This window comes from Heterocephalus glaber, unplaced genomic scaffold (assembly GCF_053883595.1).
Source record: "Heterocephalus glaber isolate CG9 unplaced genomic scaffold, H.glaber_assembly_v1.0 deba00001463, whole genome shotgun sequence".
NCBI classification, from domain to species: domain Eukaryota; kingdom Metazoa; phylum Chordata; class Mammalia; order Rodentia; family Bathyergidae; genus Heterocephalus; species Heterocephalus glaber.
In genome coordinates, this window is record NW_028258310.1 from 415,999 (window position 1) to 435,921 (window position 19,923).

At 39.0% G+C, this 19,923-nt stretch overlaps 1 protein-coding gene across 11 annotated transcripts in view; it reads left to right on the plus strand.

Annotated features, from left to right (window-relative positions):
- The window catches only part of Sncaip (synuclein alpha interacting protein), a 151,399-nt gene that overhangs the window by 85,809 nt on the left and 45,667 nt on the right, over nt 1-19,923 (plus strand). For all 11 annotated transcript variants that reach the window (XR_015438804.1, XM_087180512.1, XM_087180509.1 and 8 more), the window contains one exon: nt 12,511-12,583. Coding sequence is in view for 10 of the 11 variants with exons in the window: in XM_087180512.1 (XP_087036638.1) it covers nt 12,511-12,583 (73 nt within the window). In the remaining variant the exon portion in view is untranslated. The remainder of the gene's footprint in view (nt 1-12,510; nt 12,584-19,923) is intronic.

A 19,923-nucleotide genomic window follows, 5' to 3' on the forward strand; every position in this document is an offset into this window, starting at 1 on the left:
ATACTCCCCATACAGTTCTAGGCTTGGGGCAAATAACACAGACTTGGTCTATGCTCACAGAGTTTATAGAATGCTATGACAACTAAGGGTTACAAGCTCCATTCTTGAATCAGTCTTTATATTTTGGTAGTGATTGATTATTGGCTTGAGATTAAAGCTAAACCGTTATTGATGTTGAACAAAGGTTATGACTGCCATCTGCCCTACTGAAAGATAAATTTTTCTTTTAATTTTTTTGTAATTTGAAATTTTGCTTCAATAATTATGACTTTAACATCATTTTCCTGATCATTTTTATATTTTTTAATTAAATAATAATAACATCTGTTGAACATTTACTGTGTATTGCATGTTTCACATATTCCCATGTTTTACATTGTTATTATGCTTTACATCATAATCTTAACAGCCATACTCTGAAATAGGAAGTTGCTACACTGTTTCACCAGTGAGATTAAGAAATTAATACTAGCTGTACAGTGGTGTCTTAGTTACTTTTCTCATTTCTGAGACGAAATACCCAATGCCCAAAGTTAAAGGGGGAAAGGTTTATTTAGCTCACAGTCTGTAGAGGTTTCATTCCATAATTGGCTGGCTCCAAAACAGAGTGGCACATGGCAGATAGGCATCACAGAGAAGAAACAGTTCATGGCACCCACGTGGTGGTAGCAAAAGCAACAAGGGAACCTTAATAATGTCTCTCCCCCCACTTTTTTTTTTGGTACCAGGGATCGAACTCGGGTCCTTGCGCTTGCGCAGCAGGCGGTGAAACCACTGAGCTAAATCCCCAGCCCTCTCCCCCTTTTATCCAAACTACCAGGATTAGGGTGGTGCCAGACCAGTCAGATTTAGTAACTACACACCCTTAATACCAGCATCACACACTCTAGATTCAGCCACCTCTGAAAAAGCGGGGCTTTGGGGGGACATCTAGACACAAGCCAAAACAAGTGAAGTCAGGATGTAATCTGGGCAGTCTGGCTCAGAATTCATGTGTATAATCATTGCACTAAAAATGACTTCTGTTTGACCTTCCCAGTTCACCTAGAGCTCTTTCCCATCCATGTCTACTACTTATAGTAGAAGGAAGTCATTTGATACAATGCTTTCACTACCTTTGCCAGTATGGGTCTTCATCTTTTGCCCACTCTCCACTACATTGATTACAGCAGTATTGCATTGTAGTTCCCAGTGTGCTCTGAAGAATATCAAAAAGAGTTACTAATTTTCCTAAATACTAACCACAAACAATACCTAGCATTTAAATTTTTAATATTTTTTAAACATCTAAGAAAATATAATAAAAGCAAAGAACCAGAGCAATAGTCAAATGCATTTGAAAATAGGATTGATTATAGTAATTTTAATGGAGCCTAGAAGGTGAAATATAATTAAATAATGGCTGATTATGAAAGTGTGGTTTATCCATAACTGTACCATGGAGTAGTGGTGGACACTGTGATAGCACTTAAGCTACCTGTGAAAACATGGGGTGTGAAAAGAGAAGAATGTCCCCAGAAAAGAACTGTACCGAAATATATCCCATGTGATAAGAAACAAGAAGCTTTTAAAAAAGAAACTGAAAAGTTTTCAGCGATAAAGAAAACTAAATGAGCCAAAGAGGGGAGCAGAACTTAAGAGGTTAAAAGAAGAGACTTTCAATAGTGGCAGACAGATCATTATTAAAGATAAGCGTTGAAACTTGTCCCTGTAGCCAGGCATGGTGGCACCCACATATCATCCCAACGCCCTGGGAGGCTGAGGCAGGAAGGTGGCAAGTTCTGGTCCAGTGCAGGCAACTCAGGAGACCCTGTCTTATATAAAACGATGGGGATGTAGCTCAGAGCTGAGGCCCTGAATTCAGTCCCCAAGTTCTGAAAAAAAAGATTTAGTGACTGTAGTGAGTTCAGTGACTGTAGGATGATGTGTCTTGGTGACTGAGGGTAAATGCAGACATGAGGAAGCAGAAACAAGACCAGAGACAGTGTTCTCATAAACACCAGAGCAGGGTGCCTATGGACTGCTCAGGGAGTGGAGCACCCTGAAGGGGCAGGGGTTTTTTTGTTTATAGGCTCTAAGGAGAAAGCCAGTACTGAGAGTGGCCAAGAAGATGCAGAGAAGGGGATGAAGGCAGGACAAGAGTCTTGAAGAACTGAGGCCAGAGGAAACCCTCGTGTGCCCAGGGGCTGGAGCTGTAGGAGTAGACAGTCATCCTCAGAGATGTGCAAGGACAGAACCTCTCTTCTGAGTGGAAAGGGCAAGCCTTGGAAGAGGAGACAGCCAGTGTCCTATAAAATATTATGCTCTGAAAATACCCCTTTAGCTGTGTCTTTGCCTTCACACATTGTTGTCATTTTTTTTATTGCATGCCCATTGAGATGCCTGCCTGAATTTTGGAAAATTCTGTGAAAAATCATGAATTTCACAAGAGTGTTTGGGTGGATAGCTTGTTTCTTTTGGAAACTTAGAGGGACCTTAGTTACTTAAAAGTCTGTAGCTCGAAAAGGTGCTTGGGATGTTATGCTTTCATTTTCTGTAGCTCATTATCATTTGAGTAATGTCTGCTTATTCACCCAACTGACTTCAGTTTTTAGGAATAAAATCCAAAGCTTTTCCGGCTCAAATAATATATAGGGTAATCAGAGATCCCCACTGCCTGATGTAAAAGTCATGTGCTGTGGTTGTGAATCCCATGTGTGCTCTGCATGGCAGGATGACCTGGTGGACTAGCTTAGCCTGGAGTGTGTAGGGTTTTCTAGCATCATATCAACTGTGTAGTTTGTGAAGCTGAGTTTTCATTGTCAAGCTTCAGCCACAAACTCTCGTGGGTAAGGAAAGGATAAAAAAGAAGCCGAGTAACATGCTGGAATGGGCTGAGCCTTCTTTCCTTTTATTCCAGTCCCAGTTCAGCCCCTCTCGTCCTGCCTCATTATTTTTCACATCTTGTTCTACTGAGCTTAAAATCATGACTGGAATGAAGATGAGGATAAAAGGGCTCTGGGACACTCATCAAAAACAGATTAAAAGGGTCAGGGATGTAACTCAGGGGCACTGTGCCTGCATGGCAAGCGCAAGGCCCTGAGTTCGACCGCTGGTATTGGGGGAAAAAAAACAGGTTCGAGAGAAGAGAAAACATTTAACAACAGTTAACAGTTTGTAAAATGACTTCATTTATATTATTTCAAATAATAATCTGTGTTTTACAGACAAGGAAACTGAGTCTCAGAGATATGAGTGCTTTATTTGTCCAGAACCAGAGCTAATAAATGATGGAATTACAACTTGAATCTAGATCTTCTGTCCACAGATTCATTATCCATTATACAAAGGATATCAGCAAATACAGTTATTCTGTTGAGTTTTTTTTCTTTTAAATGCACCATGATTACATTGTTAGATTTGTAATTATGGGTTTCTCCAAGAATTAGTTCTATGTAAATGTAAACTGCTATTATTGTTAATGTTACTGCAACTAAAGTCATGGACAACCTAGAGGAATTCATTTAATTGAGCTTAATAAGTGTTTAGTATCAGGTAAATAAAATATTGTTTGCATCCTCTGGAAGCAGCTAAAACATGTATGTAAAAACATAGATGGAATGTAATGTGACAGATTCTGTAATGGGTGCATAAATAAGATGAAATAATATAGAGCAGCAGATTTTGAACTCTATTATACATCAGAGTCCCCTGGATAGCTTGGGATAAAATGGATTGCTGGACCTCACACTTAGAGTTCTTGATTCACAAGCTGTGGAATGATTCCCAAGAATTTGAACTCCTGAGAATTCTGGTGTTGTTGATACCACTGATCCAGAGATCATGCTTTCAAAGCTGGTATGACGTCCTTCTGGGAGAGTCAGGGAAGGTTTTGTAGACTTGGTAGCCAGGTAAATCTTGAAGAATCTAAAGAAGTTTGCCTAGTGAAGTGGGTATGGACATTTAGGTAGATAAAATAGCAGACATTTAAGGTAGAAGCAGGCAAAATGATAGATAGGGAAACCTAAGAGATTTGTTATTTTGCCAAGCATGATGGCTTATACCTGTAATCCCAGCTACTCAGAGACAGAGGCAAGAAGATCACAAGTTTGAGGCCAGCCTGAGCAACTTTACAAGATTCATGCTCAAAAAAAAAAAAAAAAAGAAAAGGAATATACCTCAGTGGTAGAACACTTGCCTAGCACGCTCAGGAACTAGGTTCAATCACCAATACCACTAAATAAATTAATAAAACAGATTTGTTATTGCCACCCTCAAAAGAAAAGTGGACAATACTGAAAGATGAAGCTAAGCTTATGCTATGCTTGTGCACATGGTCTTTAACCTGGAGGTTGTGTGAAGCCGTTGAAGGCCACACACTCAGATAAAATGCATTTCAGAGAACTAATTTTTGTACCAGTGTGAAAGGTTGGGAGAAATTGTCACTACCTAAACATGGAAAAGCTGCTTTGAATGTCTATAGTGTTAGGCCAAGACCTAGTAAAATGTGAGTACACAGTGGCATTTGTTCAGTCCCTGTGTGCCATGCACATGTGCAAGTCAAATCAGAACTTACTGCTCATCATCTCTGTGGTCAAATAGGAAGAGCTGCAAGCCACAGTAATAAGTCAGACATCCAAATGTGCCTGCCTTTGGGATGGGAGTTAGGATCCACATCCCTGGAAATCCAGATAGCAGTTCACCCTTTTTAATCAGATGCATACCATTAAGCCTGGTGAGCAAACCTTATTGAATTTGTCATTAACTATATTTAAATATAATCAATCTTGAGACGCCAAATCACCCCGCTACAGACAAGCAGGTCTGTGCACGCCCTAACGATGTCCTGAGTCACGCTGAAGACGCCTAATCACCCCGCTGCAGACAGGCAGGTCTACCCATGCCCTGTCTAGGTTCTGAGTTGCACAGAACACGCCAGGTCGGCCCACTGCAGACAGGCAGGTCTGCTCACACCCTACCGAGGTTCCCAGTCACGCAGAACACTCGCCAAGTCAACCCTCTGCAGACAGGCAGGTCTGTGCACGCCCTGCTGAGGTCCTGGGTTGTGTGGAAGACACCAAGTCACCCCGCTGCAGACAGGCAGCCACCTGATTCCACACTACAAAGACAAAGAGGACACCAGACCAAGGTACTGAGTCCCACTGTTCCCGGCCCACAGGTAGGGGCTTCTGAGCCGTCGTCCCATTGCTCCTGATCCAGAGGAAGGGGCTTCCCTATCACCATCCCTCCCGCTGCTCCCAGCCCAGAGGAAAGGGATTTTGGGTCACCATCCCTACTGCTGCTCCCGGCCCCTGTCCCACCTCACCCAGCTCAGAGGAGGTAATCCGTGCAGGCACTAACAGCCCTCTGCCCCAGTTGAAACGAGAAAACACGTAAATAAGTCTCAAAACCAGACTTTCACATCACCTACAGCAACCCCAAAGGGAAATGAGATGGAACACTCTGATACTCAACCACCTGGACCCACTGAACTGGCAACAAAAGGGGATCTGAAAAAAATGAAATCAGAAATAATTTCTCAGATAACAGGAAAAATTATGCCCCTAGTGCAAGACATGATTAATAAATCTAGAGAGGAGCTGAGGAACATGTTGGAATCCCAACATAAGAAACAAATGGAATCCATAAAACAGATGCAAATAGATTTCCAGGACATGAAAAACTCCATTGAAAGTCTACACAGCAGAACGAGCCATTGTGAGGACAGAATTTCAGATATAGAAGATAAGATTGCAATTAGTGACCAGGAAAAGAAAAATTGCTTCAAAATTATAAGGGAACATGAGAAATCAATCCAGCAGCTGCTAGATGATGCAAAAAAGAATAACATAAGACTGATTGGGCTCAATGAAGAAACAGGAGATAGTGCAGATGACATAAAAAATCTCTTCACAGAAATAATGGCAGAAAACTTTCCAAGCAGGGGAAAAGAGCTTGACATACAGATAAGTGAGACATATAGGACTCCAAATAGCCTTGATCAAAAAAATCTACACATAGGCATATAATTGTTAAGATTCCAGAAACACAGCAGAAGAACAAAGTTCTCCAAGCAGTCAGGGAAAAGAAACAAATCACATACAAAGGAAAGCCCATCAGAATCACAGCAGACTTCTCAACACAAACCATCAAGGCAAGAAGAGCTTGGAGTGACATATTCCAAGCCCTAAAAGAAAACAGCCTCCAGCCCAGATTGATATGCCCTGCAAAACTATCTTTCAAAATTGATGGAGAAATTAGATACTTTCATGACAAAGAGCACCTTAGGAATTTCATGAATACCAAACCAGTACTCCAAAGAATTTTACACAATAGCCTAGGAACAGACATTGAGGATCACAACCCCCGGAAGCAAAGCAGAATGAACCCATCTGGCATGACAAGAAATTAAATGTAAAGGGGGAGAACCCAACAAAAAGAAAAAGTCATGGCAATGACAAGTCAATACGTTTCAGGTATAACCATCAATATTAATGGTCTCAATTCACCAATCAAAAGAAATAGACTGGCAGAATGGGTCAAGAAGCAAAATCCAACAATATGCTGCATACAAGAAACACACTTAGTTCAAAAGGAAACTCATAGACTGAAAGTTAAAGGGTGGGAAACAATACTGCATGCAACAGAAACCCGAAAAAAAGCAGGAGTAGTTATCCTCTTGGCAGATCAAGTAGATTTCAAACCAACACTCATTAAGAGAGATGAAGAAGGACACTACATCCTTGTAAAGGGAAGAATCCAAGAGGAAGAGATGACAATCATAAATATCTATGCACCAAATACTAGTGCACCCAACTATATAAAACAAATACGGACATGAAAAGTCATATATGAACTAATACAATTGTAGTGGGGGATTTCAACACCCCAGTGTCACAAATAGATAGATCAACTAGACTAAAAATAAGTACTGAAATACTAGAACTCAATCGAACTCTTGAACAAATGAACTTAACAGATGTTTACAGAGTCTTCCACCCCACAAAATTAGAATACACATTCTTCTCAGCTGCACAGGGGTCATTCTCCAAAATAGACCACATACTCACACATAGACCATGTTTAAGTAAGTGCAAAGGAATTGAAGTTATCCCCTGTATATTATCAGACCATAGTGCAATGAAATTGGAGATCCATAGCAAAAGAAACTCAAAAAATTTCACAAACATGTGGAAATTGAACAACACACTTGTGAATAACCAATGGGTCACAGAAGAAATTAAAGAAGAAGTCAGACAGTTCCTTCAATTAAATGACAATGACAATACAACATATCGGAATCTATGGGACACAATGAAAGCAGTCTTATGAGGGAAAGTCATAGCAGTGAATACGCATATTAGGAAAACAGAATGAGCCCAATTAAACAAGCTGATGCTGAACCTCAAGCTTCTAGAAAAAGAAGAGCAGGACAACCCCAAAGCTCATACAAGGGAGGAAATTATAAAGATCAGAGGAGAAATCAATGCAATGGAGACTAAGAGAATGATACAAAAAATCAATGAAGCCAAGAGTTGGTTCTTCGAAAGAATCAACAAAATTAACAAACCTTTAGCCAACCTTGTCAGAAAAAGGAAAGAAAAGGCCCAAATCCATGCAATTAGAAATGAAAAGAGTGAAATTACAACAGACCCAGCAGAAATCCAGAGGATCATCAATACCTACTTCCAGAACCTATACGCCAATAAGATGGACAACACAGAAGAAATGGACAGATTCCTAGATACATATGAATTACCAAAGTTGAACGAAGAAGACCTAAAAATTCTGAACAACCCAATATCAACCAATGAAAGTGAAAATGTAATTAAAAACTTATCAGCTAAGAAAAGCCCGGGCCCTGATGGCTTCACTGCTGAATTCTACAAGACATTTAGAGAGGAACTGCTGGCACTACTGTTTAAACTCTTCAATGAAATTGAAAGAGAAGCAATACTCCCAAATTCATTCCTGGAAGCAAGCATCACCTTGATCCCCAAAGCAGAGAAAGACCCAACTGAAAAAGAGAACTATAGGCCAATCTCACTAATGAACATAGATGCAAAAATCCTTAATAAGATAATGGCAAACAGAATGCAGAAGGTCATCAAGAAGATCATACACCCTGATCAAGTGGGATTCATCCCAGGGATGCAGGGATGGTTCAATATATGAAAATCAGTTAATGTAATACACTATATCAATAGAGCCAAGGACAAAAACCATGATTATCTCCATAGACGCAGAAAAAGCATTTGACAAAATCCAACATACATTTATGATAAAAACCCTACAAAAAATTGGAATAGATGGTCTCTACCTCAAACTGATAGAAGCCATCTATGAAAAACCAACAGCCAATATCATACTAAGTGGTCAAAAACTGAAATCCTTCACACTAAAATCAGGAACAAGACAAAGATGTCCACTGTCACCACTCTTGTTCAATGTAGTTCTGGAAACATTAGCCACGGCAATTAGACAAGAGAAAGAAATAAAAGGAATAAAGATAGGTAATGAAGAATTCAAATTGTCATTATTTGCAGATGACATGATACTCTATGTAGAAGACCCCAAGAACTCCACCAAAAGTCTTCTAGACTTAATAACCAAATTCAGTCAAGTAGCTGGTTACAAGGTCAACACACAAAAATCAATAGCTTTCCTCTACATGAATGATAGACTCACTGAGAGAGAAATAGGGCAAAGAATTCCTTTCACGATAGCATCCAAAAAACTGAAATACCTAGGAATCCTAACGAAAGAAATGAAAGACCTCTTCTCTGAAAACTATGGCACTCTGAAAAGAGAGATTGAAGATGATATCAGAAAATGGACAGACATCCTCTGCTTCTGGGTAGGAAGGATCAATATAGTGAAAATGGTCATACTTCCAAAACTGCTATATAGATTTAATGCAATTCCAATTGAGATCCCAGCAGCATACTTCATAGACCTCGATAGAACAATCCAAAAATTCATTTGGAGCAAGAAGAGACCCAGAATAGCAAAAGCAATTCTAGATAACAGAGATATGGCAGGGCATATCACAATCCCCAACCTATAACTCTACTACAAAGCTACTGTGATAAAAACAGCATGGTACTTGGAAAGAAACAGACTCGAGGACCAGTGGAACAGATTAGAAGATGCAGAAACAACGCCAGACACACTCAGCCATCTCATCTTTGACAAAGGAGCCAAACACCCTCACTGGAGGAAAGATAGCCTCTTTAATAAATGGTGCTGGAAAAATTGGGCTTCAACTTGCCAAAGATTAAAACTAGACCTGTATCTCTCACCCTGCACTAAACTAAAATCAAAATGGGTTAAAGATCTAAATATTAAAATAGAAACTCTGAACCAGTTGGAGCAGAGGTTAGGTAGAACCCTTGAAGACATCGGTGTAGGCAAAGATTTTATGAACAAAACCTCAGTTGCCCGTGAACTAGCACAAACAATCAACAAATGGGATCTCTTCTTATTAAAAAGCTTCTGCACAGCAAGAGAAACCACCAGCAGTGTGAAGAGACAATCCACAATGTGGGAAAAAATCTTCACCTGCTCTTCCTCAGACAAAGGTCTACTATCTCGAATCTATAAAGAACTTAAAAAGATCAGACCTCCCAAATTTAAAGACCCAATCCAAAAATGGGCATCTGAAATGAACAGACATTTCTCAGACAAAGAAGTAGAAATAGCAAATAAATACATGAAAAAATGTTCAACATCACTGGTCATTGGAGAGATGCAAATGAAAACAGTGCTGAGATTCCACTTCACTCCAGAAAGAATGGCTGCTATCATGAAATCAACCAATAACAAATGCTGGCGGGGCTGTGAGGAAAGAGGAACCCTGCTCCACTGCTGGTGGGAGTGTAGACTGGTGCAAGCACTGTGGAAATCAGTATGGAGATACCTCAAAGAACTAGGACTGGAAGTCCCATTTGACCCAGCTATTCCACTGCTGGGGATCTTCCCCAAAGAATTAAAAGAATCATACCACAGTGATATATGTGCACCCATGTTCCTAGCAGCACAGTTTGTAATAGCTAAAACTTGGAAACAGCCCAAATGCCCATCATCTGGAGACTGGATAAAGAAAATGTGGTTTTTTTATAAAATGGAGTACTACTCAGCCATAAAAAATGAGAAATTAGAGACATTTATAGCTAAGTGGATGCCCATTGAGGCAATACTCTTAAGTGAAATAAATAGGACACACATGTGTAAATACCGAATAGTTTCTCTGGTGTGAGAAACTGAAAGTGTAAATAAGGACTAAATGTATAATAGGTAATGTGAAATAGGAAGAAAAGGGGCAAAGTGGAAGGAAGTGGGAGGGCTAGGGGAAAGGATAGAAGGGAATGGGATTAATATGAGAAAATGGAAAAATAGGAACAAAATCTTTGTAAATAGGGCGGACTGGAGGAGTTGAAGGGAGGGCTGGGCAAGGGTGAAAACTAAGAACCAAGAGAGACTATGTAAGGTGCAAATTTCCAATGATGAATGTCATTATATTGTATACCTAAAATGTACCAATTATTGGAATGAATAATCAATAATGTAAAATAGGAAGAAAAGGTCCAAAGGTGTAGGGGTAGTGGGAGGGGCAGGGGAAAGGAAAGAAGGGAAAGGAAAAAATGATGAGAAATGGAAAAAATGTAAATAAAGTCTTTGTAAATAGGGAAGGGTGGAGGGCGTGAAGGGAGGGCTAGGAATGGGGAAAAAATAAGAACCAAGATGCATTATGTAAAGGTACAATTCCCAATGAGAAATGTAATTGTGTTGTATACCTGCAATGTACCAATAAAAGAATTTAATACAAAACAAAATATATATATATATATAAAATGAATCTTGGATTTACTCTTTCTAAAATTTTTCCTTGGAAGAAAAACAAAAACAAAGAAGGTGAGGTATATGGCAACCAACACAATAGTCCCAGTTTTAATTGAATTATAGACTGTGTAATTGTTTAACCTCTACCATCTGCTCTCAAGAATCTCCTAGATTCCTTAGAGAGCTTGTACTTGTCCAGAAATGTAAGGTACCTTATGACCAGTAGTACCAAGAAAATTACCCCAACTCACCCTGCCCCAGTAACATAATATAATAGGGAAAAACAACTTTAGTTTTGCTTTAAGAGGCAGTCTCCCTCCCTCTGTACATACAGTGAATTTTCTAAAGCACCTGTAGTCTCAGAGGAACAGCCAACATAAACAAGATGTTATTGCATCAGACAGGTAAGAGTAATTTCTCTAATTAGTCATTTGAGATTTCATTTTTCACTTAGAAACCCTGGAATTTAATTTGTTTGACAATAGCTACTAACAATAGCTGCAGCTCCCCTTCCCTCTGTCTTGCTGTGCTGATATTCTGTGGAAAGCTCCAGAGGTCTCCATATAGATACCTCACTTCATCTGTTAACATCGCACCAACTGAAGTACCTTGGTATTGAAAAATGTGCCCAATTACACATTCATCGCTTGTAAGGCTAGAATAATCCTAAAGAGTTTCTCACGATCATTTTTCTTTTAGATTCAATGTTTTTTCTCAGTCTCCCTCAAAATTTTGCAGTGAGAGGGAGTTCATGGTAAATGCTCATTTACATAAGAACATTGGTCTCAGAAGTACAGAGCAAAATATTTTTAGCAAGCCCAGTTTTATGAATTAAAGTATAAGTGTGATGGAAGACAGTCCTAGCTTAGCCTTTGATTAAAGAGTTCATCCTATTTATTTTGTTTGAAAACCACCTTCTCTTAAGGAAAGATTGATTGGCATCAAAAGTAGTCTCCATAAATCATACCTATTGATTTTACATTTGTTTTCCACTTTTCCTATTTTATGCCTCCTTATGTCATAATTTGTTATCCTGAGAGCTCACCCCTGAGCTAGTGCTGGGATCCAGCTTGAAAGGTGTTTCCTTTCAATTGAGACTGATCTGTACAAGAAACAGATGAGCTTTCAAACATAGAGCCATGCTCCTCTCCCTTTTCATGACATTACCCTGGTATTTCCCATGGAGACACATATGCTGCAGGCAAATCTATGACAAGTGGCAACATTTAGGGACTTTTACATGGCCCAGGCAGCATCAGCACAGGCTGTCTCCTGCCTGTCTGTCCTGGAAGTTGCAGGAAGTTGGGTGCTCCTGCACTTGGCTTTTCTCTCTGACTCAGGACAAGCATATGGCCATCTTCCGGAAACTCTCAAGGTCAGATGATACCTACATCTTCCTCAAGTAGCACAAGTGATGAGAATATCTGCTGGGTACATCCTACCTTGGTAGCTAGAGGAGGGCTGCCAGCCCTCTTTTCAGTCTGCATCTGCTTAAATGCTTTTAGGTAGAACTTAGGATGCTGCCAGATCACCAGGCAGCCGTTTGGGGCACGGTGAGATAGACTTCCTGAATATGCATGTTGTGCTCAAGTATCGCTTCTTGTGTTTATTGTTTTCTAGCCAGTTTGCAAGAATGCTTTCATATTACATTGCTATCTTACTCCCTTTGTCCTCTGACTTTTCATTCAGTATTCAGTCACATCACTCAAGACCATCCCAGAACTGTGCCGAAGATGTGACTCTCAAAATGAAGACAGATCAGGTAAGCTTTGCTCCTCACTTTTCCTCCTTATCATGACTTAATGTTGAGGGCTCTGGGAAAGCAGTGGTTTGCTCCTGCCTTCTGTTTTCTTTGCCCCTTATAGTTTTTCCACTCACATCCCCTCCCTACACCTTCAGCAAACATATGTTTGGTCATCCACAAGAGGATGCAGGACAGAAGCTCTAATAAGGACCCATCTGCATACTAGTACACATAGGCGATCATCTCAGCATCTCCAAACCACAGTATATGCAGCAGTTTACTGAAAACCCAAGAAACCATTGGTGACAAAAATATAATGATGCAGGCACCAGTGCAGAAATGTTGGATGCATTTCCTACCCATATGGCAGGCCAGCTAGAGGGAAAATGCTTTTTTGCCAAAGTCTGAAACCCTATCCAGGGATGCGACATGATAGAATCTGCAGCAAGGCATAATGTAGCAGTTAAGATTAAAGCAGAGCTTTGGAGTTTAATAGTATAAACTAAACAGAATTATGGCACATAGATGAAAACCAGCTGCTGCTTGACCTTTCCTCCTTGCACTCCCCTGCCCCTACAAAAAGTACATTTAGGGTTGTTTTTCCTTCTGTAAATCAAATTAAGCATTTCTGCTTTTCTGGGATGGGCAAAAATGAAAATTAAAAAAGGATATGGATGGGAATGATATCATGGTTTTAAACTATGAAATGATGCTTATTTTTTCCAAGTAATTAATCAATCATCATTAACCTTGCTGAAACTAGAACTCCTTTGATAGTGATGAAAGTCCTGAGAACCATGGTTGTTGGTAGGCTTAACATAATCCTCTAATTATGTGTACCATGTTTAAAAATAAATAGAAGTACCTTACCTATACAGCTATTAGAATTCTAGGTCTTTCCAGCTGAAAGGGCTTTTATAAAGTTAATTTACCTTTCTTGTGGACTGCTTGTTTTCTTTTGACATTATGCTTAGATGAGACAAGAATAATAGTCTTTCTCAATTTATCTCCGTGTGTGTGTGTGTGTGTGTGTATGCACGCACGTATGTGTGAAAGTAATCCATCAATATTTTGCACAAAAGACATTTTTAAGTTTAAATAACAGTTTTCACTTTCCCTTAGTTTTTTCTTTTTATTTCAAAACACTCTAGTTTCTATAGGGTTTAACAGAGGGTTTTGGGTGTAAGTCTCAATTGTTTCAACCAGTGACTGTGGTTGGTGACACAGGCCACAAAATGCAATAGAGTGACTACTGGTCTGAGTCCAAAGCATTAGCAATATGAGAAAGTAAAGAAAACCAGTGTAACTGCTGCGTGGTGATCCAGATGAGGCTGGTAGAAGGAGAGAAGAGGTCAAGGAGTCCAAAGACTGATTTTGGAAGAATTCACCTGTTTATCAGCTATATGATCCTTGAGCCTGTGGCTAATTATCTATGAAATAAAGAAGCTTCTTCTAAGCTGGATGTGAGGGCTAATTCCCTGAAGCTCAGGAGTTCAAGGCCAACCCTGGGCAACTATGTGACACCCTGTCTCAAAATTTACAAAAAAAAACTTTTACCAGTGAAACCAGCTATTGTTAGAATCAAAACTAGGTGATATATCTGAAGGCACTTTGCAGATATAAAATTTTCCTTCTGCTTTAACTGGAGGTGGGGAATAAGAGGGAAAAAATAATACCAACTACATTTCACTAGTGATAATGTAGGTACTATTAATGTACCAGGTAGTACTGTATGAACTTTACTTACCTGTCATCCTTGTCAGTTAAGTACTATTAGAATTATTATGTTATAGATAGGTAAGCTGAGAAACAGATCAATTAAATATCTTACCCAGAGTCACACAGCAGTTAAATTGCAGAGTTGGCATTCAGAACCAGGAAATCTTCCTTAGATTTTGTTCTTATCTATTACATATAGTACCTCACAGCAGCAGTAGTTTTAACTTTAGTATGTTGTCCTGTTAAAAGTTTTTAAGGCAACATTTTCCCCCATTAAGGGTTCGTTTCTTTTTTCTGTTAAGGAACTACTCTTAAGCGAATAAACAGAAACTTTCAGCAGTCATTCTTCCTGAGGCTGGCTTATTCCAGCCTCTTAATAGAATCACATACATTCCTCCAATTTGATGTCCCATTTAGAGGCCAGAAAACTATATTCTAATAGATTGAAAGTGATTCTAGAAGAAGGAACATATGGAAAAAATTCACCTGTACACAGCATCTCTTTATCTGTGGACTTTGGAAGAAATCTTGTGGTAATATTTGGAAGAAAAACAAAATAAAATTTTCAGAACCAGTTTCTAAGAATGGAAATATTTTCAATCATTTCCATGGGCCTTAAGATTCATCCTATCCAGCCTGTCTTTATTGTATCAACCGTCTAGGGAGAGTTTGTCTCAAGGGCGCTAGCAAATTTCTATCTTTTCAAATAGATGGCAGCAGAAACCACTTTCGCTTCTGAGAAAAAGCTGCATCATCTTTAGGACAGGGTACCTTACAGGAAAATGTCCTCCAAACATCTGTCCCTTCTACCTCACACGTGTCTTTACTTTTCTAGAATACATTAACCATTTTTTACTTGAGGTAGTTTGTCATATCTGAAAATCTATCTTGGTATTAACAAGTCTTTAATCAGTCATTCTTATTTGTTCTCTGATTTATCCATTCAATGTGTATCTGTTGAATGTTCTCTGACCCAAGCTCTAAGGATGCAGCACAGAACAAAAACATCCCTGTGTTCATGGATCTCATATTTGAGTGGGGGGACAGTCAAAAGGCAAGCCAGCTAGTAAATAAGGAAGATCGTTACACAGAATCGTATGTAGCAACATGAATAACATGACAGAATATCTTATGGGAATGAAGAGGGGAGGACTTCAAGGGGTGCCCAACCTATGGCATGCATGCCACACCCAATTGAAGACTTTAAAAGGTTCGCTGTCACTGGCGTAGGAGGTCAAGGAATGTTAGAACCCCCAGCCGTGTGAACATCAGAGAAGAAGACTGGAGGTAAAGGAACTAGCAAGTGCAAAGTCCTTAGGCCTGGACTGAACTTAGCAATATGAGGAAGTAAAGAAAACCAGTGTAACTGCTGCATGGTGATCCAGGAGAGGTCAGGGAGATGACCCAGGCTTGGCTCTCCAGAGAGTTCAGATTTTCTGCTAGGTGCAGCAAACAGCACTGCCAACAATACTCCTGCTTTCTGAAATCCTATCACAAGGTGGGTATCCTTTATACAAAATGCCTGGGACCAAAAATGCTTCAGATTTTTGAGCCTTTTAGATTTTGAGCCGTTTGGATTTCAGATTTTCAGATTAGGGATGTTCAACCTGTACCTAGAAAGAAGCCTCAGCATGTAGAATCTTAATCTCAGTAAGGCAAGGGACTTTAAAAATCATCTAACCTGAGAGAATAAGGAAATGCAAATACTAAATTGGTAAAATGGTGACAACTAATGAATGTGGATGAAGGCTATACTGTTGTTTGGGGTATTATTTTTAGTTTTGCAACTCATATATTTATTTTACAAATGTTATATAGATTATAAAATGAAAAATTTTAAATTATCTACAAACAAAAAGTTTTCTAGAAGCTTAAAAGCTAGTCCAAAGCCAATGAAATGTTTGAAGGTTGTTTCTGTTGTCCTATCCCTGGGGTCATCCAGCCTGTACCCCTTCACTTCGGTGATAAGGAGGGCACAGTCTCATAACACAGTCCATCAATAAAAGGTTAACTTTATTATTCAGCCAAAAGTCAATATCCCTTGAATTTCCAGTCATCAACCCTAGTTCTTCCTTAGGACCCAGGATCGTCTCTGCACCCTGGGTGGAGAAGGAGGACATCCTCTCCTGGGTAAGAATGCCAAGTGCCAAGTGTGTGAAGATAGCACCACTGTTGTTCTTGTCTTCTCAGGCTTAACCATTCTCTCCAGTTTTAAATGCATCATTGTTATTCTTCTTGCTCTCTTGTATATACATTGCAGTTTTCCAGCATCCCTCTTACAGTGGATCCCCGAATTGAGTTTGAGGTCTCCTTGTGCATGGTCTGATCAGAACTGGTCAGCCAATGGAACAGGTCCTAGGATTTATCACGGGCCTTTCCTGGCTGTGTGAGAGTGCCCATTCTTTCTTCCTGTTTGCTCAGTGATCTGAGAGGAGCAGGAGTGAAACGTAAGCGTGACCTTTGGCAGCCCTCTGGGAGATGTACAGCCCAGGGCTCGTAGGCTTTTTCTCTGCATCCTGGGGCAGATCCAACAGTGAGCCCCAAGGATGGCAAATGGCAGTGTCAGAGACTTGGGAGTCTCCCCTGCACCTTCCACAAGCTCCCCACTGCCCGTTGGCTTTTCCTGGGAGTGCTCTTCCTTTAGCCAAGGCTTTGATTCCTGTTGAAGTCTGCACTTTCCTCAAACAGGAATAATATTTTCAACTATTCTCCACCCATTACACTGTAGTATGACTGGGGTATTGAGCTTTTGAGAGAAAAGAGGTTTTGAAAGGAAGGAAGTATGAGGGAATTGGAGATATCACAAAAGGGTGGCAGGACCAAGAAGGAGTGGGAAGCCCAAGAGCACATTCTGCCTGTACCTGGAGCTGTGCAGGTCTTGGGGAAGTTTCTAAGTTATTCCTGAGCCATTCTGTGTACTAGGAACTATGCCAGGTCCTCTGCAAACAGCTTCCTTATCCTCAAAATAATTCTCTGAGGAAAGACCATTATTATGCCCATTTTATTTATGAGAAAACTGAGGCCATTCAAGAATAAATAATCGGCTCAAAGTTCTAGAATTAGAAAGTGAATCTGAAACCATCCCTGCCATCTCTTGGGTTCTTAAGAATATGAGTCAACTGAGTAATTTAGTGCAAGAAACCACATGTATCAAGTAGTATAGCACAAGGATTAGCAGCAAAGGAAATTATGAGTGAAAACTTTGCATCTAAAGAAGGAAGTTAAATATTCGCACTCAGTCTCTGCTTAATACCTGCTACTCATGTAAGAAAAAGGCAGCACAAGACAGTGAATGTTAACTCTGCTCTATGGTTTTCTGTAAATGAGGATAAAAATATATTATGGCAACAGATGATATTCAAATAAAAACATTCAATTTCATTGACGTAGAGTTTTAAAAGTAATTAGATATTCAAATACACATTTGTTTCAATTCATGATGCTTTAAATATCTTGTGATTCTCTTAAAATATGTACCTGCTAAGCTCATTGTAAAATTTTCTCATGAAAGAAATCAAATATTAATGCAGCTTTGTATCTGAGATCTTAAATGCATTAAGGTTAAAAAATTCAGTTATATAACAGCAAGAAGTGATCTTGTGATATCTTTGTGACTAGATTATGAAAGAATATTAATGCTTAAATAATATAAAATATTATTTGTATTATAAAAACCATATTTTTTAACTTGGTATCTTATAAAAGTCATTTTGGATGTGTATTTAAAAGCATTGCAAATTTGCCATATTTTTAGACATTGTGCATGCAGATTTTGTGACAGACCCTGAACCTGTAAAAACAAACACTTATATAGTGTTCTAAGATTTTCAAGTATTTCTTCCATAACCTAAATAGATTTGCATGAAATTTATGCTGTAGACATTGCTGTGGTATAGCTGATGATGCTAAACATATAAATCTCTTTTGTTTTCAATTTGTATTAGGGTTCAATGCTAAAAGCATGAAAGTAAATGTTAATGTGTCAGTTTAAATTGAAAAGCCTCCTGATTAATCCATTTCACAGGACATGGTATAAACGAGACTCCAAAGAATAGACAAACACATTTTCTTAGGATCTCAGTCAAAAAAATGAACACCTCAACAGCAAAGAATCTAATATTTGCAACAAAACACCTAGTTTATTTAACAATTAAAAATTGTAAAGTGATAAAACATTTAGAGGAGAAGGTTCATGTTGTAAAACATTTATTTTTAATTTTAACAAAATTATAATTATAAAGATGATATTCTTTAAAATCAGAAAGTTAAAAACTATAATTAATGTTGTCAGCAAAATAAAATTACTATATTTTTTCCTAAGCCATATATTTTGTATAGTTTTAATCATAAAGCAAGGACAGTTTCATCTGCTGCTTTTCTTCCTATTGCTACAGAATGCACGTGGCCATAATTTTAAATGGACCACAGAACTTACCCATGAAAGTAAATTAGTTTTTGAGAGAAAGAATGCAAATCAGTGTGCATAAGCATGAAACAGAGGTTGATAGAAAAATTAAAGTAAGACTCTTGATACTGAAATTTTTAAAAGGGAGCTGGAAGTAGCAGAGCTTGAATACATTGCATCTTTGCCTCTTCTCTTTACATGAATTTTTTTTCTCTTTGCCTAACCATAAGTACAGTCACCACAGCAACCTTGGCTTAAGAATTAAGAAAGTCATAATTAAGAAAGAATGTATGGAAAAGAAAACTTAGAGGATGGGTCTCACAGTCTCCTCTTCCACATCTTGTTTTTTCTTATTCAACTCTAAGGCACGTATCTACCGCTTCTAAGACAGATCATTAAAGAAAGCTTCTCTTATAGAAACGAGTGTGGGAAAATCCAGCGTAAAGAAGGATGAGGAACCGGAGAGACAGAGAGAAGCATCATTAGACAGAGAAGGAAAGAATTGAAGCACCAGAACAGGAAGAACCCTAAACAGAAGCAAAGAATCTTTTACCTGTGTGGCTTTGGCTTTTCGGTAATTTCCTTCTGAGGAGTCTGGGTCCTTCGTAGGGAGAAAGGACTTCCCTTGACCCATCCTCCCAATCCAGTGCAAAAGTCTGAGTGTGTGTTGGTGAAAGTTCTAGTTTGGGAACTGCAAAGCATCTCTGATAGCACCTCACTCCTTGCTGAAGATAATTTTTTCTTTTGCCTCCCAACATCAAATGATCTCTGTCTTCCCATTTCAAATGGCCCTTCTTTGTCTGCATATCTCTTTTGCTCTGACTCTTCCCTCAATAAAAGGGATTAGGGCTGAGCTGTAGCTCATTGATAGAGTGCTTGCCTAGCATATCCAAACCCCTGAATTCAATCCTCAGTACAATCAGTTCATCAAGTAAGTCAATAAGTAATAAAGTCAGGTAATAGAGAATCTTAGAATCTTGTGGTTCAGTTATTCACATATGCTGTGATCTTCACAGAAGCTGTCTTTCCTGTTCCCTTCTCACCTCCAAAGCCATCTTTCAGAGCCTTTTGCCTAACTTCTAGACAGACTGTCCAATAAAAATATATAACCTGAGCCACACATATAACTTAGCATCTTCAACTAACCACATTAAGTAAATATCATTACACAGATTTCATAATATATTTTATTTACTAAGTCAAAAGTATTATTATGTCAGTATGTGCCCCCAGC